Consider the following 24,247-nt stretch of genomic DNA (forward strand, 5'->3'; position numbering starts at 1 on the left):
GTGTACATGTATGCTAGGATGTGTTAGTAGCTATCAAACACAGTGCTTTATGTATGCTAAATAAACATTCTGTCTTTGGGCTAGGATACCTCTCCATGCCTGTGTATATTCTTAAACATGTTTTGTGAAATATATCAAGGACCACTTTGTTTTTACTATCCTAGTATATATGGCTTATAAATGATTCCGAATGTCTTAATTTCTCTCTAAAATACATTCCTTTGGTAGTAAGTCAATGAGATAAAACTATCCTTTTATTCATAAAAAGTTCTCAAAATCTGTGAATTTTGGTTCCCCTTTCTTTCCCCCATCTTTCTCATTTTGTAGTCTTTTCTCAGTTTTCTTCTTTGTTTTAGTATTTTAATAGCATGATTACTAGCCTCTCACAAGATTGGCCTTTTATATTCCCTGTCAGAATTCTAACTTTTGTTCAGTTATGTTACCAGCAGTTACCAGTCTCAGATCTGCATTCTTTCAGTATTCAGTATCTTTTCTTGTGGGCCTCATGTGTTGTACCACATCAGCCAAACACACAAAGCCCAGAGTTAATTCTGACATCGTGCTTTCCATACAGCACAATTTTATTGTTACTATCCATGGAGGATAAAGCAATTAGAGATCACAGTGTGTTTCCTTGGACTTCTTACCATCTTATTTTTGTTTTCAGCAGCGACCACCTGTGGATGAAGCACTCAGGGAAGGTCACATCAATTTGTCAGGTCTTCAGCTGAGAGCACATGCCATGTTCTCAGCTGAAGGTCTTCCCTTAGGAAGTGACTCCTTAGAATATGCGTGGCTCATTGATGTGCAGGCTGGAAGCCTTACAGCTAAAGTCACAGCACCACAGGTAGGTTCACACAGTGCTGTCTCCTACCATCTTCTTTGTTTCTTTACTCACCTTAAGAGTCACTGTATATTAGCTTGATGTTCATTGCATTCCAGTTATGCCATTCTAATGGCAGCCATTCTTGACACTCAGAATTTAGTAACAGACAAGTCATTGTCAAGCTTTACTTTTCTGGGCTATATAATACATGAATTTTAGATTTTCTTTTGGCAGTGGGAAAGATGCTCCAATATTGGAAGTCCAACTAACTTAGCTTTAATAAATACTACTTATGGAACAGTTCTCATCATCTTGTGTTTTTCTCTATCTTATGTGTTATATGGTTCTACGTTATTTTAATCCATAGGTAATTTTATGGGTTTTTTTTGTTAAAATAAAATTTATATAATTTAATTGCTGAAATTATGTATTTGGAGTGACATGTATATTTGCCTCAATATGATATTGTTAACAATTCCAGTGCATTATACAATCTTAGTATCTGAGTTATTCTTTTCACTTAACCTGTTATATAGACAGAAATGCTTTAATCTTCAAAGTATATAGTTTTTTTAAATTGTAACTCAGTATTATCAGATAACTAGAATTTTCAAAATTAAGTCTTATTTTTTAGAGGATTTTAGGTGCCTTTTTATACAGTTATTTATACAGTAGATCTAGTTTCCTTTAGAAGAGTAAAGGTATAACCTTTGATTTAAAACTTTAGAAGTTGCCGAAGTGGAATTTTTACTTCAAATTAGTTTTCTTTTAACAATGTATTTTGATACTCACAAATAGAAAACAACAAGCTTATAAATGATATCAAGGTATAAAATCATTGGCTAGCCAATATTTATTAAGTAGCAGTTATGTAATTTCGAGATCTTTCAGGTCATGTTAGACTTCATAAGCTTTTGAATACTGAACACTTGTTTAGAATGCTAATAGTATTGTCACCCTGTTATTATCTGTAGCTGGCATGTCTCTTAGAATGGGGGCAGACATTTGTTTTCCATGTGGTATGTCGGGAGTATGAACTGGAAAGACCAAAGTCAATAATAATATGCCAACATGGAATTGATCGTCGGTTCTGTGAATCCAAGGTATGTTAACAGTGCACTGACAATACAATAAGCGTTCATTCCTTTTTAAAGATTAAAGAGTAAGGTTTAGCTTTACATCAAATGTATATAGCCATGAAGTTAATAGCGCACTATTTTCATTTAATGATTTTGTAAATTTTTAGTTATTTAGTTGTATCTAAAATGAGGCCACTATGAAAAACAATTCACAGATATTGATATTATAAGTTTTATATTAATTTGCATTTTTACTATTAAAATTTCTCTCATTCACTATTATACTGTCTATATTTGTAGTTTAGCAGTACATATATAAATTTAGAAATTGAAAAAATAAGACCACGTAAGTAACTTATGTAACTTGATTCATACACCACTCTGAAACTTACTTTCAGTATTGGCATTTGTCAGATTTTTGACTCCACAGATTGTATTTTCTTCTCAGAAAACTGAGTTGCTTCCAGTTAGGGTTCTTTTAGCACCCCCAAAAAGTGTCACAATTTAGATGGGAGCCTCAACAAACTTTACAGCGACAGTGAAATACATAGTGCTACTGTTACTGCATGCCTGTGAGTTGGAGAGGGCCATTTGCTCGCAGTTTTGGAAGCAAAACAGAAATCATGGCAGTTTCAACCAAAGAAAGTAATCATAGTTGTATGGCAGGTAGATGTTAACAGCTGGATCCTTCTTTTCCTAAGAGTGCCTCCCTTTGTGTTTTTGCCCTGCAAATTGAATTTGTTTGTTATCTCACTAAAATTTTATGTTAAAAATATAGTAATTTCCCCCCTCCAAAAAACAAAACAAACAACAACAACAAAAAAACACCAAACAAACCAACAGAGTGTTTTGTTAGTCAGGTTTATTGAAGCATACTTTACATGAGGTATATTCACTCTTTAAGTTGTATAAGTTTTAACATGTGTGTGTAACATGTAACAAGCTGTATACATGTGCGTAGCTGTTAGTACCAGTGCAGATACAAAACATTTTGTATCATGGAAAATTATTTATTTGTTTTTTCATTTCAGTCAGCCCTTGTCCTATGCAACTACTGATCTGCCTCTTTTGTCACTTCATATTGTTTTACTTAGCTCCCATTGAATATGTTTTATTATTGTTGTGTATGTGTGTTTATTTGATGTGTGGTGTGTATTTGATGTGTGTGCATGGGTGCTCATGTGCCTCAGTTCTTATCAAGTGGTAAGAGGACAACTTGATGGATTCAGTTCTCTCTTTCCACTTTATGTGAGTTCTGGAGGTCGAATTTATGTCAGGAAGCTTGCATTGGCAAGTGCTGTTATGTGCTGAGCCATGTTGCAAGCCTCTACTTCTAATTTTTCGTAAAGGAAATCCATCAGTATGGGGCATGGACTTTCCTGAAAAGTAACTTTTTTCTTATGCCTGTGCCGCTAATGTACTGCATATGCTCTTTGGCCAGGCATTTACTCAAGGCTTCCATTTCCCCAGTAAGTTTATTGAAGTGGGATTACGTTTGTTTTCTTCCAACCTAAACATTATCAGATCTGCTTTAGAATCAAAGTGAAGTAAAGTCTGTGTGTATTATCTTAAATATGGAAATATTTATAGTTGGCTTCCTCTTGCATGATATGAAAACATGCATATGTGACAACTGTGTACCTGTGCATGTGATTTTCATAGGAAATCTTATATTAGAAGTCATATTTGTAAATGTGATATGTTACAGCGTTATATTAAGCTTGAATGTGTTTACTTCATCAATTTACTCTGACCTACTTTGAGTCTCAGTAATAAGTAACATATATTATATATACATAATAATATATAATATATGCCTACTATAGATTGTAAGTATATATTATTATGTACTATACTATGAAGTATTTACATTATAAAACATGTATAAACATAACATATGTATAAAACAGATATAAAACACATATATAAAACATAACATATGTATAAACATAACATATGTATAAAACAGATATAAAACATATGTATAAAACATAACATACATATACTATAGTCAGAAAGAGATTGAGAGATTCCCACTTTTGAAATTGGTGCATGATTACATAAGGCTAGGTTTCTGGCGGGTTGTTTTGATTTCTGATTATTTCAGTTATCATTATAAAACAATGAAATTCAGTTGAGAAAAAAAGATTATGTAACAAGAGTTTTACTTGAATGGTGAATTAATAGTCGCTCTGCCCTTTTCTGTTGTAGCTGAGCTGTATCCCTGGGCCTTGTCCAGCCTCAGATGACTTAAAATACACCATGACTCGTCTAGCAGTAGATGCGGCAGACGTTTACATTGTGGAGCATGGCTGTGCTACAAACATAAAGGTAATTGCCCGCTTCTTAGCCAGGCCCTTCCTTTTCCTTTCACTAAATAAGCTCTTATATCGTGAAACATTTGTACTGTGTGATCTCATAGACTATTCCTACTTTTTAACCGTTTTCTTGAAATACTGTTTCTGTTAGTACTTCCCCGCTTTCCCACTGTGAATTACTGTAACATTAAGTCATAGCAGGATATGAAATAGGTTACATTTATGTCCATGGTGTAGCATTTAAAAAATGTTATTTTGAATCAATTAAAAAGCTGAACACACTGGCACACACCTATACTCCTAGTACTCCAGTGGTGAGGTGGGAGGCAGGGACATGAGGACTGCCCGGAAGCTTGCAAGCCAGTTAGAATTGCAGAGTAGCAGCAGGAATAAGGGCGATCCTGCCTCAGCAAGGTAGGAGAAAACTCTTCTGAGAGTTGTCCTTTGACTTCCACGTGTACTCCATGACACATGCTAGCAGTCTGTCTTTTCTCCTCTCTCAGTAAATAATTATAACAAGTTTTTGTTCTGAATGTTAGAGCAGAACTTCCTTGGACCCTCCAGTGATATATGTGTAATGATATAGAGGCTTATTAATATTTTAAAGCTTAGGCCTTAGCTTGGCAACCTCCCAATTACTTTATTGCCACTAATTCTGGGTTGCTCTGCTCTGGTCTGTCCCGTTTCCTCAATGTCCACCAGCAAATCTCCCACCTTTGATTTCTTCTTCCAGAGTTCCTCTCTTTGCCCAGAAGATCCACCTTCTACTTCCTGCCTAGATATTGGTCAGCAGCTTTTTACTAAAGCCAATCAGATATAATTGTAGGTTGCCTTAGGCAGGTGAGGAAGGAACAAATATTTATAAAATGGGAGACTAGTGATGGACCATAGAAATAACAACACCAAATTCCTATTTGGCTTCTGCAGGTACAGAATTAACGTTTGAATACACAGAGACACACCTTCACATAGTTTACCCCACAGAATCTCTTGCTTTTACCTGTTTACATTTTCTCCTTGGCTTCTGAAAGCATTTGCTTACCATCTCTGCTTTATGTATTTTTATTATTTAAATCAAACCCTGCTGTGTTCCTGTGGTTTCACTGCTTAATGCTTTCAGTATTCTACCTTCTCCTGTTTCTTTGTAGTCAGGCTTCTTTACTTACATCTGTCTTTAGAACTCACTTATCTGTTTAGCTGTGTCGGCGGAATATAAATGTCATGTATATGGAGGTCAGAACAACTAGTACAGGTTGCTTTCTCCTTTCATCATATGGATTCTGGGGATCCAACTCCAGAACTAACAGCTTTTGTCTCTTTACCACTTTGCCAATCTCAACAGCCCTGCTTTAAACAGATTTTTTCTCCATTTATTTATTTATTTAGTATGTGTGTTGGGGTGCACACACTCACTCAGTGCTTCAGTGTGTGTGCTGAGAGGACAACTTGTAGGAGTTGGTTCTGTTCATCTGCCATTTGGTTGTGGGGATCCAGCTTAGGTGGTCAAATTGGTGGCGAACTTCCGTTACCCATTGAGCTATCACACTGACCCTGCCTTCCTATGTTTTGTTGTATGTCTACTTTTTGTCTATTATTGAATTGTATCCTTAATTCCTTCCTTTCTTTTCCTTTGCTGATTTTTTCCCTTTTATTTTCTTATGCTTTCTTTTTGTTTCCTCCACCTATCTTTTAGTTTATTTCAGGTAGTAGCCAGTTCTGTAGTTTCTGCTGTTGTACTTAAAAATTCTGAAATTACAGCTTTGTTTCTTTTTCTAATTCAACTGTAGATGGGCGCAATTCGAGTTGCAAACTGTAATCTTCACAATCAGTCAGTTGGGGAAGGAATAAGTGCTGCAATTCAGGACTTTCAAGTGAGACAGTATATTGAACAATTAAATAACTGCAGGATCGGGCTTCAGCCAGCAGTGCTACGGAGAGCCTACTGGCTGGAAGCTGGGTCAGCCACCTTAGGTCTCATTACAGTTGATATTGCATTAGCTGCTGATCATCATTCTAAACATGAGGCACAAAGACATTTCTTGGAAACTCACGATGCCAGAACCAAAAGGTGAGTGAAAATCTCGTAAGAGTGGTGGTATCAGCTTCCATTGAAAATTGTTGGATAATTTTAGAGGAAACTACAATTTGGGTGGATTGAACATTTTAAATAAACACTTAGTATGACTGTGCTCCAGTACCTTGTTTAATGTACAGAGACCTTGTACTTAGAAGTAAATGTATCAGTTGAGGTTCTGTATTGATGGTGTGGTTTTGGAAATAACATTATTATTTTGTTATGGTTTCTAAGTCCATACTATGTATTTTAACAATGATAACAACAACTCAAATTATGGCTTCCATATAACATTTTATGAGACACTGTTCTTTCTCTCAGCCCTGTGCTTCTAGTTCATTGCTGCTGGAAACTATTATATCATTCTGTACTGTAGAAAACTCTTTGGGCAGAGCTTCAGAACTTCAGGGATGAGCAAGAGTACCTATATCTGGTTTCATTAGCCTCTAAGGAATGACTATACCTTTAAAACAGTTGTACAGCTGTGTTTCTGTTTTGAAAGATGATATTAAATGGTTGATTGTTTTAACTTTGATTTTTTATGTTTATTAACGATTGAGTTATAATTGATTATCTACCGTTTAAAAATTTTTTCTTAATGAGCTTTCTTGTATGTTGTTTTTGTTTGTTTTATTTTGGGTTCTGTCTAGGTTGTGGTTTTTGTGGCCAGATGATACTTTAAAGAATAAGAGGTGCAGAAACAAGTGTGGCTGTCTTGGTGGCTGCAGATTCTTTGGTGGCACAGTAACTGGCTTAGATTTCTTCAAACTTGAAGAGCTGACACCTTCCAGTAGCTCTGCATTTTCAAGCACAAGTGCAGAGTCTGATATGTATTATGGCCAGTCTTTGCTACAGCCTGGAGAATGGATCATTACTAAAGAAATCCCCAAAACTGTAGATGGTAATAAAAATGTGTTGTATGTCTGGAGCTAACCTCCTACCTCTGTCCCTGTGCCATTCTGGGAGAAGTCCTGTTACTTTATTCAATGTAATTTTTATTTGTTTGTTTTGAGTAATGTTACAGATAGGGGTTAAATAATCTATATTCATTTTATAAGTAACTTAAAGTAATTTAAAATGAATGTAGTCTTTGTTTTTCTTTTTTCTGGGGGGGGTGACATAGAATCAAAGTAGATGTACTATTCAGACTTCTTGCTGTTGACAGCAGACAGCTTTCCTTGTAAAGCTTAGCCTAAGCGTGTCCTCATATATACCAATTCCCTGTAGCTCAGTTTACTTAAATAGAATAACTTATTAATGCCCCATGTTACCAACTGATTTTCTAAGATGTTTTTCTTGCCAATGAAAATGAACATGTGAAGAAGAGAGATCTGACCTCTGAGCGTATTCAGGATGATGTTGTAGACACATTGGTTTGGCATGAGCAGTGCAACTGTGACTTTTTCAGTGTGTTAGATTTAGATTTAATTGTTGCCTTTTCTCCAGAGACTTCAGAAATGAAACTTTGAGTTCTTAGTTACACATTTCTGCAATTAACTTTAATGTTTATTGCTTAAAGTTGCCACATTACTGAAATAGATAAGTCTTCATATTTCACCAATATTTAGCATTTTCCCTTGTGTTACTTAGGTTTTTTGTTTTTTTTTTTTTTTTGGTAGATTTTTTAAAGTAAAAGGTAGTAGTTTTAAGAGTTTTTATCAGACTGATTTCCTATACATAGAAGCTTTTGAAGGAGACAGTGAGGCTGCAGTGCTTAATCCTTGTATACTGGTAATGCAAAAATATGTACATGTTATTTAGGGACATTTTATGTCAGGAATATTACTATCACATAAAACTTATAAGTAACTAAAATTTCTTGGTATTAAAAAAATAATACGGATATTAGCGCATGACTGTCTTCTTGTAATCTATTTTAAAAATGTTAACCCGGGCATTTTTCTCATTTCTTCCTCAAGGTATCATGTGAGGTGAATACTGTCCATCCATCTATCTATCTGTCTGTCTGTCTGTCTATCTATCTATTGTTTATTTATGTTTTTGAAACATGATCTTGCTGTGTAGCCACTTAGCCTTCAAATTACAGTTCTTCTCTAGGCTTACAGACTTCTTTTGTGCCACTATGCCTGATTTATCTCAAGGAGGAAACTAAGGGTCTTTTTTGAGACTTACTTGAACTAAGTCATACAGCCAAATGGAATACGGGTGACTAAAGACACTCTGATGTTCTTTCTGCTGTCCTAGAGTTGGCACTAATAATGGGACTGCTTGAGTTTCTGACCAGCAGATTGAAACTTAACCACCACAAATACAAGGAGGAATGTGTCTGAGGAGTTTATGCGTGATGCAGAGTGGGGAGAGCAATTTCCAACATGTGAACAGAAGGAGGGCATGGCTAATTATAATCTTCACAGTGTTTAATTTCCTTGGGGATTCATGAGAGCAGGTTATAGATACTGAATTACCTAGGATTCGTCTGTAAGGGAGATTGCAATTAGCACCTACAGTATGTGAATTTCTGGCTGTTGAGTCTTCCTGGAGCCAAGGGTAGATGTGTAGTGTCAGGGTGGAATAAACAAGTTTATGCTGGTATATTTACAGATTCACTTAGTGCCTGTCGTGTGGAAGGGAGTCAAACCTGTTTTTCTTTTGACTTTCATTGCTCTGTTTTGCTTTGTTAAATCCATGAAACTTCGCCCTTCTTTAATTACACCTGCAATTGCACTCTTATTAGTGTGTGTTCTGCCTACCAGCCAGGATTCTTTCTCCTATGCAGTTCAGGGATGGCTGGAGGAGAAGGGAAATTGAGAAAAAGTTATGCTATGGGGCCTTCAGGCAGCCGAAGAGCTATCCTTTTATCTCCAAGTGCTCACCCCTTCATTTTCACAACTCACTGAAGAGCGCTTATGAAACTGACATAGGGCTGAGCCACTCTAGCTGTGAATTCAGTACTTATTCATCCATAAAACATGCTTTGTGTTTAAGTTTCTTCTAGACACTGGGAATATATTAATGAATAGAAGATGATATAATTCCTGCTTCTATTCTTTTTTTACAGAAAATGTTTCAAACAAGTATTCTTAAGTGAAATATATGATGCTCTTGTATTAAAGTTTTCTATTAAATATAAATTATATGCATAAATGGGAACATACAATTTTTTGATACATGCTGGGATTGAGCTGTTGATTTCCACATCCTGGTCACATTCTCTACTCTTGATCTAGCCTTAGTCTTCACAATCTGTAATTGAAAGCTTAAAAAAGAAAAAGTTTATGTATTGTAGACTGGACCCAGAATCTTTTAGACAAGTTTTTGTAGTATGTAACATGTTTCTACGTGAAGTTGTATATTTGTGCTTTTAAACAAATGACAATACTTTAAATGTAGTTATATTAAATTGCTATAATTTTTGTATATTCCTTCAAAAATGTTTATAATCATTTAACCCACATTTTATTTGTTTAGGTAATGTGAATGGTATGAAGAGGAAAGAATGGGAAAACAAATCAGTGGGAATAGAGGTAGAGAGAAAAACTCAGCACCTTAGCCTTCAGGTGCCCTTACGGTCTCATAGTTCATCCTCTTCCTCAGAGGAGAACAGTAGCTCCAGTGCTGCACAGCCGTTACTTGCCGGTGAGAAGGAAAGTCCCTCTTCTGTTGCTGATGACCACTTGGTTCAGAAAGATTTCTTACAAGGTACCAAAAGAGATGATGGCCAAGCAAGGTCAGTATTCAGTTAAACTTAAAAACTTGATTTTAACTGGATTATAATTACTTAAAATAGCAGCACAGGAAATGTCTTTCCCCATCCTCATTTTAGCTTTTTTTCCCCCCTTGAACCTGAACATATATTGATACATCAATTTTTGTTTCCAAATAAAATGAATATACTCTTTGCAGATATTAGAAAATGCAAAAATGTATTGTAACGGAAATATTTCTTATCCTACCACTCAGTGAATTTTTGTTACTATCCATATACTGTCTTACATTCTTGAACATTCTTTGGTTTTTTTAGGGACAGTTGAACAGTCCCTTTTTTTTGAATTATTATTGCTTGAAAGCACCTTTCACGGTTTGCTTCCACTTTCTTGACTGTATCTTCTGTGTCCATTATGATGCTCTTCACTTGGTTTTTCCTCTTTTTCTTCCTCTTCCTGTAGCCTGACATTTGTTGAGTGGTAGTGTCTTTCTGAATTCTGTTCTGATCCTTTCTATGCAATTTTCCTAGCTAGTCTTAGTAGCTATTTGGCTTAATTATGACTATAGCCAACATCATTCAAATATAAAAACTACAGTCAAAATCCTTGTCCCTCCAGCCTACTTACCTTGATATTTCTGTTTGGATGCTTCATGGAGACCTTCAATTCAGGGTCATTAAAATGATTGTTTTAGTCACAGTTCTCTAGAGCAGTGGTTTTCAACCTTCCTAATGCTGCAACCTTTTAATACAGTTTCTCTTTATTTTCAATGTTACTTCATTACTGTGATTTTGCTACTGTTATGAGTTATAATGTGCGTATTTTTGGAGGTAGAGATTTGCCGAAGGAGTTGTGACCCACACATAGAGAACTGCTGCTCTAGAAGAACAGAGTTAATAGACTGGACATCAAAGGATGTCTCAGTCCTTCCCTTGTCCTTAATGAGACACCCTAACTGTATTTTTGCTGGATGAGCTTTTAGAAGTTATGGAAAGAAAAAAATAAGACCTTATAAATATGCAAGTATTCCCATATTTCTTTAAATTTATGTGGTGGTTATTATTTTTCATTTTTGTTGGTAGGTTTTATTTTGTTTGTTTTTTTTTTTAGCTTTGTTGGGGATATGAACTAATGTTGTAATGTTTTGCTATTTTGAATCGATATTGTATTGTAAAACTCTAGATTTTCTTTTGTTTGTAAAAAGATCAAAATTACTGAAATGATTTTATAAGTACTTTATGTTTAAATTATGTGAAATAGTTTTCCTCTCTTTTTTTAGTATTCCTACAGAAATCTCGGGAACCAGTCCTGTGTCTCCTAACACCCAAGAGAAGTCAGTAGGACAGTCTCCTCTCAGGTCTCCTCTGAAGCGGCAAGCCTCTGTGTGCTCCACCCGACTTGGCAGTACTAAGAGTCTCACTGCTGCTTTTTATGGAGATAAACAGCCTGTTACAGTTGGAGTCCAGTTTAGTAGTGATGTCTCTCGAAGTGATGAAAATGTACTAGACTCACCAAAACAGAGAAGAAGTTTTGGTTCATTCCCGTACACACCATCAGCTGACTCGAATTCATTTCATCAGTATCGGTCAATGGATTCCAGTATGTCAATGGCTGATAGTGAAGCCTACTTCTCTGCAGCTGAAGAATTTGAGCCCATTAGCAGTGATGAAGGCCCTGGAACTTATCCTGGTAGAAAAAAGAAGAAAAAGCAAATGCAGCAGATTGACTACAGTAGGGGTTCTATATATCACAGTGTAGAAGGACCCCTTACTGTCCATGCAGAAAGCATTACAGATCCCCGAACTCTCCCATTCAAAACTCATCCTTCCCAGGCTTCCTTTGTTTCTGCATTAGGTGGAGAAGATGAAGTCATAGAACATCTGTACATTGTGGAAGGTGAGAAAACAGGAGAGACTGAGCAGATCATGTATCAGCAGCCTGTGATGAGTTGCTATCAGACTTACCTTACTCAGTTTCAGGTAGTTAACTGGTCAGTTAAACATCCTACCAACAAAAGAACCTCCAAGTCCTCATTGCATCGTCCCCTTGACCTAGATACACCAACCAGTGAAGAAAGTTCCTCATCATTTGAACAGCTTTCTGTTCCAACATTTAAGGTACAAATCAAGTAATTACTTTTCATTAATATCCTTATATAATAAAACCATTTTTGAAATTGTTTATAGAATTACTGAGTCATTTCAGCTATCTTCTGAAAGATAGACTTTCAAAGTCTATCTTCTCCATGTACAACAATTGACTCCGTGTACAACAATTAGGTTACATAGTTATTGCTGAATATTATAAATTTAAACAAATTAAATTGAGGATGGTTTAAAGTTTCATTGTTTTAACATAGTAAATCACTGTAGCCTGATCTACATTTCCAGTACTCCTAAAATTAGGATCAAATCATCTTTGAGAGTTTACATTTTCTGTGTCTTAAAAACAAGATTTTGGAGGGCAGAGAGAGAGCTTACTGGTTAAGAGTGCATAATGTTCTTCTAGAAGACTGGAGTTCTGTTTTTAGCACCTGTGCTTGGCTCACAATCACCTGTAACTCAGATCTTGGGGACTCAGGTCTTTGGGCTCCTCAGGCACCTGTACTCAGACACTGATATATACATAATTAAAACTGAAAAAGATTTTAAAATAATATTTTAGAATTATTTTCAATAAATAATTTTCTTTTGGTCCCTAACTATTTCTGGACATATCCATTTCAGCTCAGTTGATACTTGAATTATCATAATTTAGTGTGAATGTGGTTTTTGTAAATGACTTTGAAAAAGCCAAAAACATTTTAAAATATATTTAGTATATATTTAAAGCAGTATAAATATATAACAGCCAGTATGAAAATTCTTATGTTTAAAACAATAAACAGTGAGTATATACCATGTGTGTCTTTCTGCTTCTGGGTTACCTCACTCAGGATGATCTTTTCTAGTACCTACCATTTGTCTGCAAATTTCAGGATTACCTTGTTTATAATTGCTGAGTAGCATCCCATTGTGTAAATGTATCACAATTTCTGTATCTATTCCTCTGTTGAGGGACATCTAAGCTGTTTGCAGATTCTGGTTATTACAAACAAAGCTGCTATGAACATAGTTGAGCAAATATCCTTGTTGTATGGTTGAACATCTTTCAAATAAATACCTAGGAGTGGTATGGCTGGATCTTGGGGAATCACTATTCCTAATTGTCTGAGAAAGTGCCAGATTGATTTCCAAAGTGGTTGTACAAGTTTACATTCCCACCAGCAATGGAGGAGGGTTCCCCTTTCTCCACATCCTCTCCAGCATGTGTTGTCACTTGAGTTTTTGATCTTAGCCATTCTGATAGGTGTAAGGTGAAATCTCAGGGTTGTTTTGATTTGCATTTCCCTGATGACTACGGATGTTGAACATTTCTTTTAAGTGTTTCTCTGCCATTTGACATTCCTATATTGAGAATTCTTTCTCTCTTTTGCTCTGTATCCCATTTTTAAATAGGATTACTTGTTTTGTTGCCTTTTAACTTCTTGAGTTCTTTATATATTCGGGATATTAGCCCTATGTCAGATATAGGGTTGGTGAAGATCCTTTCCCAGTGTGTAGGATGTCGTTTTGTTCTGATGACAGAGTCCTTTGCTTTTCAGTTTCATGAGGTCCCATTTATTTATTGTTGATCTTAGAGCCTGTGCTGTTGGTGTTTTGTTCAGGAAGTTGTCTCCTGTGCCAATGAGTCAAGTCTCTTCCCCACTTTTTCTTTTAACAGGTTTAGTATATATGGTTTTATGTTGAGGTCTGTGATCCACTTGGACTTTAGTTTTGTGCAGGGTGATAAATATGGATCTATTTGCATTTTTCTACATGTGGACAGCCAGTTAGACCAGCAGCATTTGTTGAAGATGTTGTTTTTTTCCCCATTGTATGGTTTTGGCTTCTTTGTCAAAAATCAAGTATCTGTTGGTATATGGGTTTATTTCTGGATCTTCTATTCAATTCCATTGATCCACCATTCTGTTTCTATGCCAATACCATGCAGATTTTAGTATTGTCGCTTTATAGTACATCTTGAGATCTGGGATGGAGATACCTCCAAAAGATTTCTTTTTTTTTTTTTAAGATTTATTTATTATGTATAAAGTATTCTGCTTGCATGTACACCTGCCCACCAGAAGAAGGCACCATATCTTATTATAGATGGTTGTAAGCCACCATGTGGTTGCTGGGAATTGAAAACAGGAACTTTGATAGAAGCCAGTGCACTTAACCTTTGAGCCATCTCTCTAGCCTGCAAAAGATCTTTTATTGAACAGGATTGTTTGAGCTATTCTGGTTTTTTTGTTTTTTCCAAATGAAATTTAGAAATGTTCTTTCAAGGTCTATAAGGTATATACTCAGTTATAAGGGGATATTAGCCATATAACATAGGATAAACATAATATAATCTATAGTCCAAAGAAGCTAAACAACAAGAAGAACCCTAGAGAAAAGGCTAAAACCTCATTCATAAGGGTAAATAGGATAGATATTGGAAGTTGAAGAAGACAGGGAACAGGACAGGAGCCTTCCACAGGGGTCCTCTAAAAGACTCTTCCCATCAGGGTATCAAAGGAAATGCTGAGACTCATAGCCAAACGGGGCCAAGTACAGGAAACCTTATGAAAGAAGGGGGAGATAGAAAGACCTGGAGGGGACAGGAGCCCACAAGGAGACCAACAAAGCAAAAACCTGGGCCCAGGGCCTCCTGCAGAGACCGAATTTCCAGCCAAGGACCATGCATGGAGAGGCCCTAGACCCACTGCTCAGGTGAAGCCCATAGCCACTCAGTTTCCAAGTGGGTTTTTAAATAGGTTGATCAGGGGCTGTGTCTGACATAAACTCACTGTCTGGCTCTTTGATCACCTCTTCTTTTGGGGTGCAGCCTTGCCAGGCCACAGAGGAAGATGATGTAGCCAGCCCTGATAGGCTAGGGGTCAAATAGAAGGGGAGGAGGTCCTCCTTATCAGTGGACTAGGGGAGGGGCATAGGAGGAGGTGAGAGAGGATGGGTGGGACTGGGAGGAGACGAGGGAGTGGGCTACAGCTGGAATAAAAATGAATAAGTTATAATTTAAAAAAATGAACAGTGTTTAGAAATGTGTGTGTGTGTGTGTGTGTGTGTGTGTGTGTGTATTATATTACTTTCCATCTTATTTTTGGGGGCAGGAAGTCTCACTGAACTTGGAGATTACTTTTTTGAATAGACTCATTTGCCATTGAACTTCCAGGATCTGCCTGTTTCCACTATATGCATTATTTGGCTTATAGACACATGTTACTATGACCATCTTTTTATGTGGGTGCTGATGATACTCATGTAGTCATGTTTGTGCAACAAGAACTTTCCCACTGGCCCGACTTCCTCAGCCTATGACATAGTATTTTAACTGAAAGTTAAAGAATGAGGAGTCATTAAGGATGAGAGTCAGACCGAACGCCACTGAATTACAGGCAACGGCAGTGGTCATCTAGCTTTCATGTGTGTGTTTGATGTTTTGTGTGTCTTGCGGATATACTAGAAGATTGAAATAGGCTTCAGAAAGAACTCTGTGAAAAATAACTCACAGAGGAAAGACATTTGTTGGTCATGTCCTTAGCTTTCATTTTAACCTCACAACTCAGTCACTTACTTGAATAAAACATGAAGTTACCCATTGAATATTTTCTCTTAAATATTTATATTGCTTATATCAAGATATAGCAAGGTTACTTTGGGTATTCACAAGTATCACTTATCATGATAACAAGAAATAATTGAATTTTTAGACTATAAGCTACATTTTATTCTATTCTAGGTCATCAAACAGGGACTCACTGCTAATTCTTTGTTAGACAGAGGGATGCAACTTTCAGGATCAACTTCAAAGTAAGAATTTTAATTCTTTAGAAAATTTTTTCTTTTGTAGATATGGGATCATATTATGTTGCGCAGCTTGACCCTCCATTCTAGGGCTAAAAGAATCATTCTGCCTCTGTCTTCCTAGCAGCTAGGACTACAGGCACCTGAAATAATTACATTTTTAAAGTTCAGAGTCATAATCCTTGATTATGAGAGTGGGCTGAGTAATAACCATTTTGTACTTGTGTGTCCAAGTCATATTTCAAGAATAAATTACCCCAAATAATTTATTTTGTGTAGGAGTATATACACATGTTTGCACATTTTAGGAAAGGCCTATGGGGGAAGTAAAAATATCAAAATATTAAAATATCAAAATATTTTTTGTAATATGATATAATTGCCATCTTTGACCAATGGGCATTTTAGTACCTCATTTGGCCCCGTGTTGAAAGTTTAGGCTTGAAATATTAATCTCTGTTTATGAAATTTGTCATTGAAATAAATGTAGTTTAAATGTTCTTCAAGGAAGCCCAATGTCTATTTTTGTATGTATTTGTTTAACTACATGCTTTTCTGATTAAACTCTGTAGCACACCATATACTCCACTGGACAAGAAAATTGTTGATAATACAGATGATGAAACATTAACAGAAGAATGGACACTGGGTCAGCCTGTTGCTCAGACGAAGACCACAGCCATTGTTGAAGTAAAGGGAACTGTTGATGTTGTTCTGACTCCACTGGTGGCTGAAGCCTTAGACCGGTATTCACTTTGTCTAAAAATAAGACCTATGCTTTAAAAAGTGATTCATTTACATGACATTAAGTAAATGAACACAGAGTGTTTGTTTAAGAGATGGCTCAGAGGTTAAGAGCATTGGCTGCTCTTCCAGAGGTCATGAGTTCAATTCCCAGCAACCACATGGTGGCTCACAACCATCTAAAATGAATCTGCTGCCCTCTTCTGGTGTGTAGGTGTACATGCAAACACACATTGTATACATAATACATAAATAAATCTTTAAAAAAAAAAGAAAGGGTCTCTTTAAAAAAAAGAGTGTATTAACTAGCTGTTTTTAGTGGAAATAGAAGTAGATTTTAAAGAGGTTGTGATTTAGTTAATCATCTGATACTTTTTCAAGCTAAACATATGTAATGTTATAATAATTATAATATACTCTGTCTTTTACATTTGGACTAACAGGCATAAAATGATCAAACACTTGGGAAGTTATTATTTCATATTCTTAATAGTTAACTGAATTGTCTTCCTCTGTGGTCTGGTAAGACTCCTCCCCGAAAGACAGTGCAGCCAGTCCTGATGACACCTGATAGGCTAGAGTCAGATGGAAAGGGAGGAGGACCTCCCCCACTGGTAGACTTGGGGAGGGACATGGGAGGTGCTGAGGGAGGGAGGGTGAGATTCAGAGGGTCAAGGGAGGGGGCTACTTATAGCTGGGATACAAAGTGAATAAACCGTAATTAATAAAAATAAATTATTTAAAAAATAGTTAACTGAAGAGATAAAGGGAAAATAATAGTTACTCTCTTCAGCAAGGTATACATAGTCTATTGAAGGAGATAAAACTACACAAGTAGAAGCCAAAATGAAACAGAATGGAGTGTAAATCATCTAGAAAATGAAGAGAAGGGCTCCCTGAAAACTAGTTCTCATGAAAGCACTCCTTTGCTGGAAGGGTACACGGTTTTTTTCTGATAAACTGGTCATTCTTGGAAGGAGTCACACTTATGAAAAATATAGGAAATCATCTTTAGGAGATTCTAAAAGACTTACTGGTTTATGCGTTGTTTGCTTGATAATCCTGGGAGCCCTGCCCTTTGTTGAAGGGAAAGTATGGATTGAGGGAAGAGGTGAAGTAGAGGAGAGGGCCTGGGAGAAAAGGAGGGAGGGGAAACTGTGTTTGGGATGTAGTATCTGAGAAGATAAAAATAAACAAACAAATAAATGGGTGGGGAGAGGCCAGAATCATGAGCTCAGTGCCAATCTGGGTAGCTACAAAGCAAGGCCATGTCTCAAAACAAAAAAGTCAATTCAGGATGCATTAACAGTTTAAGTAGAATACCTGCAGTATTAAGCTGTCTCACACCCCTCCACACACAGACACACTACACAGTGGATACACTTTGTGACATTGAACTGTGTAAGAATTCTTTATTTTGGGGATAGGGGGTGTAAAACCATAGCAGCTAAATTAACTAAAATAGGTAAATGGGATTACAACAAATAAAGTTTTAGCAAATACATTATATAGTTCACAAGATGGGAGAAATATTTATAACCAAACATTGACCAAGGGTGGGTCTCTAGAACATATAAAAACTCCAAAACTCTATTAGCAAATAAACAATCCAATTAAAAGTAGACAGTAGACCTCAAGTAGACATTTTTCAACATGGATGTACAAATGCCAATAGGCATATGAAAAATTACTAAGCACTAGGAAAATGCCAATTAAAACTATAATGAGATATTACCTGATTCCAGTAAAAATGACAATTAGATGTTTGTACATTGTTTATGGGAATGTAAGTTAGTATAGTCCTTTATTGAGGCTCTTCATAAAGCAAAAAAAAAAAAAAAAAAAATCCCTACGATTCAGCAACCCTATTAGTGGTTATATATGCAAAGAAAATGAAGTTAGTATGCTAAAGAAATATCTTCCTACCATGTACACCAGCATTATTTACAGTAACTAAGAAATGAAAGTGATCCATGTCCACCAAAGCACAAAATTTTCTACATTTACACAATGGAATACTGTTTAGCCATAAAACAATTAAACGTGTTATTTGATATAATATGGATGGAAATGAAGGCCAGTAGGTTAAGCCAAATAAGCCAGGCACAGACAAATTATACGTGATATCTCTCATGGAAGCTGAAACTGGTCTCAGAGTTTTAATGGTAGAATGGTGGTTACCAGAGTCTAGGAACAGTCAGAGAGAGAGAGACGAGGCAAAGAGAATGTTGATCAGTTGGTACTGAGTATAGTTAGAAGCTCTGATGTGCACCACTGATGCGCACATCAGAGTTTCACCTTAAGTAAATGGTATTTATAGCTGTCAGTATTAGTGTATCAGGGAAAAATAAATTTAAAAAATAAATTTTTCATATCATTATAAAGTGGAAGTCTGTAGAAAACATTGATCATTATTTGTTTGTGGTGAAAGCAATTATTCCTGCCTAATCTGAGGGTTTTCGGGTGATAATATGGCTGAAATTTCAGTACTGTTTTTTTCTATATAATTTCTAAAGATAAAATTTACAATTTTGCATTTAGATATTGTAGAATTGTAAATATTCAAATGGTGGTAGGTTTCACTGATTGTTTGGTAAAATAGGTCCTAGTATTAAATGAAATTTTAATTTTTTATTTTTCTTTTTCTTTAATCAGATATATTGAAGCTATGGTTCACCGTGCTAGCACCCGGCACCCAGCTGCTATTGTAGATGATCTTCACAGTAAAGTCCTTAGAGAAGCTGTCCAAAATAGCAAGACCACATTCTCAGAAAATGTAAGAAGTTTTTGATTCAATGGGTACAGCAAGTTGAGTCTTTATCATTGAAAAATTTCAAAGTATCCAATTTTATCAGTTAGCTAAATTGGAATCCATCTGATGTGTCCCAAAAACTTTTACATGCCATTGGCTTCATAATAGCACAAGTAACTGCTGTGGATTAGTTAGTACTCCTTAAAAATCATAGCTTTATTTTTTTCTTTTGTTTTGAAAGTAGCTTAGTTCTAAAGCCTTTTCTAACAAGCATTGTCTTTAAAGCAATAATTTTTTTAAAGATTTATTTTAAATTTGTGTGTGCGCGCGCGCGCGCGCGCGCGTGTGTGTGTGTGTGTGTGTGTGTGTGCATGTGGTTATGTGCACATGAGTACAGGCGCCTAGGGAGGCCAGTAGAGGGTGTTAGATCCTCTGGAGCTCAAGTCATGAGTAGTTGCACCTGCCTAATAAGGATCCTGAGAACAGAACTGTGGTACTCAGGAAGAGCACTATATGTTCTTAAATGCTCAGTGTTTCTCTGTCCTTGTGATGAACATGTTTTAGAAGTAGTATTTTAGTACTTTCAGAAGAAAGATCTATCTATCTATCTATCTATCTATCTACCTATCTATCTATCTATCTATCTAGATTTTTAACTTCTCTTTATTTCTATGTTGTTTGTTGTTCACTTCAGTGAATTGAGTAACTCCTACTGTCATCTGGCTGTGACACCAGTTGGTTAACACTCAACAGTCTGGTGGTCTTTTGACAATTCTTTTTGATTTTCAAGTTTATCTGTATCATTTTTAGATTGGGAAGCAGAATACGGGTGAAAATGAACCTGAGTCTTTCTCGTGAACCAGTTATTACTCATTCTGAGCCTTTCATGTGCTTCATTCAGGTAGTTAGGGTAGAACAGTATGAATAAAGGAAACTTGAATTACTCCCAATCCAGTAAGGAGCCAGTTATTAAAAACCAAGTCAGCCTTCAAGACTGTAGAGTTCAGTTTTACTAAAAAAACAAAAACAAAAAACTATAAAAATATATAATTATAAAAGTATATTATTATCATCTTTGTTTCTCTGTGGGTGGATTTTGTTTTAGTATCTAGTACTTTTTTCAGTCCAGCAAGCTGGTCTATCAGCTTCTGCTTGAATTTCAAGATTGTTAGAATAGTTAATGTGATAGAGATAGGGAGGGGTGGGAACAACCCAGTGAATACACATGTTGTTAGAGATGATGAAAACTTACGAAATGCCTGGAAAAGAATTCTGCTTAATGCTTTCAGTTATCCCCCAAGCAAGATGTTCGAGGAACCAAAACTGAGCATCCTGTGATAGGAACAACTAACCAAGGACAAATTCAGACAAATGTCACAACGAAGCAAGATAACGTGACAATTAAAGGTCTGCAGGCTAACGTGAGCATTCCAAAGGTAATGTGAAGCTTTGCAGAGACACCGCCCTGACAGGAGAGCATATTCAGTTTGTTTTCCCGTTCATGTTTAGCAAAGGGAATGTCAGTGAACCAGCAGTATCAAAAGATAGATTTCATTCTCTTCATGATTTAATGTATATTATAATTAGTTTACCATAGCAGATGACTAGGAAATGTTTAGTAAAATGTTCCATATCTATTCAGTAAAATGTTAATCATGTTTCTTTTATTGCTTGGCAATTTTATGCATGCAGATAGTGTGTATCATCAAGTCCTTCCAGTTCCCCCCTATCTACTTCTTCCCTGTCTACTTCTAGCACTTTTCTCTCCCAGTTTCATGTGTGTGCTCTTCCTCTAAACCCATGGAGTCAACACTTAGCTCTGTTAGTATGTGCAAGGCCTATCCCAAGGTCTACATTCCTGAAAAAAACTGAGTCTCTGCCATGGCAGCCATCAATTGACTAGAGCTCCTTAGACTGGGTTAGGACTTTGTTGAGCGCCTACTTTTGCTAAGATTTTGGCTAGCTTAATTTTTTTTTTTTTTTTTTTTAATACACGGTTTCTCTTTGTAGCCTTGGCTGTCATGCATTCACTTTGTACAACAGGCTGGCCTCGAACTCACGGAGAGCCGCCTGCCTCTGCCTCCCTGAGTGCTGGGATGACAGGTGCCACTGCACCTGACACATGATTTTTTTAAGTATAATTTTTATTGGAAAAAAATTTATACAGTATATTTTGATCATATTTTTTCTCTCCCAATTTATCCCAAGTTGCTTCCCACCTCCCTGTCTACTCAACTTTGTTTTTATCTCTCTTTGAAGTAAACAAAAAACCAAACCTACAGAAAATGGAAATCAGAATAAACAAGTGAAGACCAAAATGACAAAAAAAGAAAGAAAAAATAAAACCCCAAAAAACTCCACAAAAATACCATTGAGTTCATTTTGTGTTGGCCAACTACTTCAGGGCATGGGGCTGTCCAAAACTGCAGTTAATATAACCAATGAAATTCCTTTAGGGAAAACCAATTTTCCCTTTGCCAGTAGATATCAGTTATAAATGGCTTCTTAGTTAGAGGTGGGTACCCATGTCTTCTCTTTCTCAGTGCTAGGATCCCATCTGGCTTTAACTTGTGTGGGTCTTGTTGTGTATGCTACTACCATTTCATATGGTGAGGTCATATGTGCCTTAGTCCTGCTGTATCTGAAAGACTGTTTTCTTGGAGACAACAATCACCTCTGGCTCTTATAATCTTTCCACTTCCCTCTTTCACACAGAGCCTTGATCCTTGAGAGAAAGGGTTCATTGAAGACACCTTATTTAGGAACTAGAGGTCCAAAGTCTCTTGTCTCTGCATATTGTTCAGTTGTGTGCTTCTGTGGTAATCACCATCTACTACAAGAAGAAGCTTCTGTAATGTGGGTTAGGTGAAGCTGTGATCCATGAGTATAGCAGTATGTCATTAGAGTAATTTTTTATTTCCTTTGGAAGTTATGATTTAAGAGCATAGCATTACGTCATCAGGAGCCATTTTAATGCTATATTTTCCTCATAGTCTCTTGATTTATCTAGTCTCAGGTTCTTGGCTTCTTTAACATTGTTGGGTATGGCTTCCATCTCGTAGAATGGGCTTTTAAATTCAATCAGAACATGGTCGATTATTCCCATAACAATTGCAATAGGTTGCAGGGCTTTTAGCCAGGATATATTGATGATTGCCTTTCTCCAGTAGTGTGTAGAGTACCTGCCAGTAACATAAATGCTAGGGTTGGCTTGATCTTATGCAAGTCCTGTGCATGAAGTCACATCCTTTGTTAGTTGTATGTAATGCCCAGTTATATCCAGAAAAACCTAGTTTCATAGCAGTTATTCACCTTTGGCTTGTAAGATCTTTCCTCCTCTCTTCCTCATTGATATTTATAGACTTGGGGATGGGAGTGTGATAGAGATAATCTGTTTCTGAATGATCATTCTTATTTTCTACATGTTGACAAATTATGTTTCTGTATCAGTTACCATTTACTTCAAAAAGAAACTTCTCTGCAGTTTTCTTAATAGGGTAGTTGACCATACTCCAGTGGAAGAACACATATCCACAATATTGTGGCAGTGCAAATTGGTCTTGAAGGATTAAAAAAGAATATACAAAATTGGGTTGTTATGGAAGGAAGAGATGGCTCTGGAAAGAGTTGGGGAAGGGAGAAGAATACAATCAAAACTCAACTAATAGAGAGAAAAAACAGCTTCTTTAATGATTGTTGAGAAATGCACTAATGTATGATTATAAAAATATACTTAGGAAAAATTTTAATGCTGTGTCCATATAGCATAAGAATATTAATAGATTTTCTTCAGATTCACAGTTCTTGGCCCAGTTAACAAGTCCAGGTGTGAATTTTGTCTTGATTAGGCCTTACATCTCATCAGAGACTGTTGATTACTCCCATAACATTTTTGCCACTATCACACTAGTGGGCATATTTTACAGGAATTATGGCTGTTTTGAGAACTAATAAGTTTTGTCATTACCCTCAAATAGATCTATATACTATTATTATTAAGTTTTTTATTGGTATTTTTTATTTAGGTATAAAAGCTCCTTTTTAACTTTTCAATTCTGAAATCTGTGTTATTTGTATGTTAGGTTAATTTATGCTTGTTACAAGCATCGGTGGAAGAATCTCCAGCCATAGTTCCTAGTAGAAGTGTGACTCATGTTTCCCTGGTGGCTTTGTGTTTTGACAGAATTGCTACGCAAGTTCGTATGAACAGGTGAAAAGATTTTATTAATTTGAGCCATGATTGTTGGATGTAAAAAACCTTAAGTGTCCTAACTATTTATAATTATTTTCAGTAAACACTTGGGTAATGTTATTAATACTCGTTTAGGTTAGACAGTGTTTCATTTTAAGCAACTTAGTTAAATGTTTTCATTGGACTGCATTATTTAAATGTTAACCATTGTGTATTTTTCCTGTTTTCATTAAGAGGTGTGGTTGAAGAGACTTCAAATAATGTAGACCCCAGTAAAACATCACATTTTGATAGATACATTCATGCCAGCAAGATGCAGCCTCAGTCATCTGGGTCTCTTAGGTCAAATGCTGGAGCAGAGAAAGGCAAAGAAATTGCTGCCAGGTTAAACATCCATCGAGTCCACGGCCAACTTAGAGGTCTTGATACTACAGGTAAGCTTAAAAATTTTTGTGTTTCTTTGGTATTTATAAGTGTGAAACTTTCCAAAGTAGAACATTTTCCTTAGAATATTTCAGCAAATTGACACTGTAAGGAAGAGCAAGGAACATCTCTGTATGTTGTACTCAAAGTATTTAACTATTCCATATTATGTTCTATGCAGTGGAAAGTAAGTTTTAGGGCCGATTTAGGAATTACTTCATCTCTTTCGGTTTTTTGGTTGTTTATTTGGTTAGTTTGTTTTTGTCAATTTCTTGCTCATGGA

General features: G+C 36.1%; 1 protein-coding gene across 7 annotated transcripts in view; it reads left to right on the plus strand.

The window, feature by feature from the left end:
- The window catches only part of Bltp1 (bridge-like lipid transfer protein family member 1), a 181,565-nt gene that overhangs the window by 55,140 nt on the left and 102,178 nt on the right, over window positions 1–24,247 (plus strand). For 6 of the 7 annotated variants that reach the window (XM_060378234.1, XM_060378239.1, XM_060378238.1 and 3 more), the window contains exons 23-35: window positions 668–847; window positions 1,801–1,929; window positions 4,117–4,236; window positions 6,011–6,291; window positions 6,948–7,198; window positions 9,727–9,985; window positions 11,242–12,079; window positions 15,789–15,859; window positions 16,426–16,599; window positions 19,253–19,373; window positions 20,639–20,785; window positions 23,432–23,559; window positions 23,776–23,975. In XM_060378234.1, the coding sequence (XP_060234217.1) occupies window positions 668–847; window positions 1,801–1,929; window positions 4,117–4,236; window positions 6,011–6,291; window positions 6,948–7,198; window positions 9,727–9,985; window positions 11,242–12,079; window positions 15,789–15,859; window positions 16,426–16,599; window positions 19,253–19,373; window positions 20,639–20,785; window positions 23,432–23,559; window positions 23,776–23,975 (2,899 nt within the window). The remainder of the gene's footprint in view (window positions 1–667; window positions 848–1,800; window positions 1,930–4,116; window positions 4,237–6,010; window positions 6,292–6,947; window positions 7,199–9,726; window positions 9,986–11,241; window positions 12,080–15,788; window positions 15,860–16,425; window positions 16,600–19,252; window positions 19,374–20,638; window positions 20,786–23,431; window positions 23,560–23,775; window positions 23,976–24,247) is intronic. The other variant, XM_060378235.1, reaches the window with a different exon arrangement.

This window comes from Meriones unguiculatus, chromosome 2 (assembly GCF_030254825.1).
Source record: "Meriones unguiculatus strain TT.TT164.6M chromosome 2, Bangor_MerUng_6.1, whole genome shotgun sequence".
Classification (NCBI taxonomy): Eukaryota; Metazoa; Chordata; class Mammalia; order Rodentia; family Muridae; genus Meriones; species Meriones unguiculatus.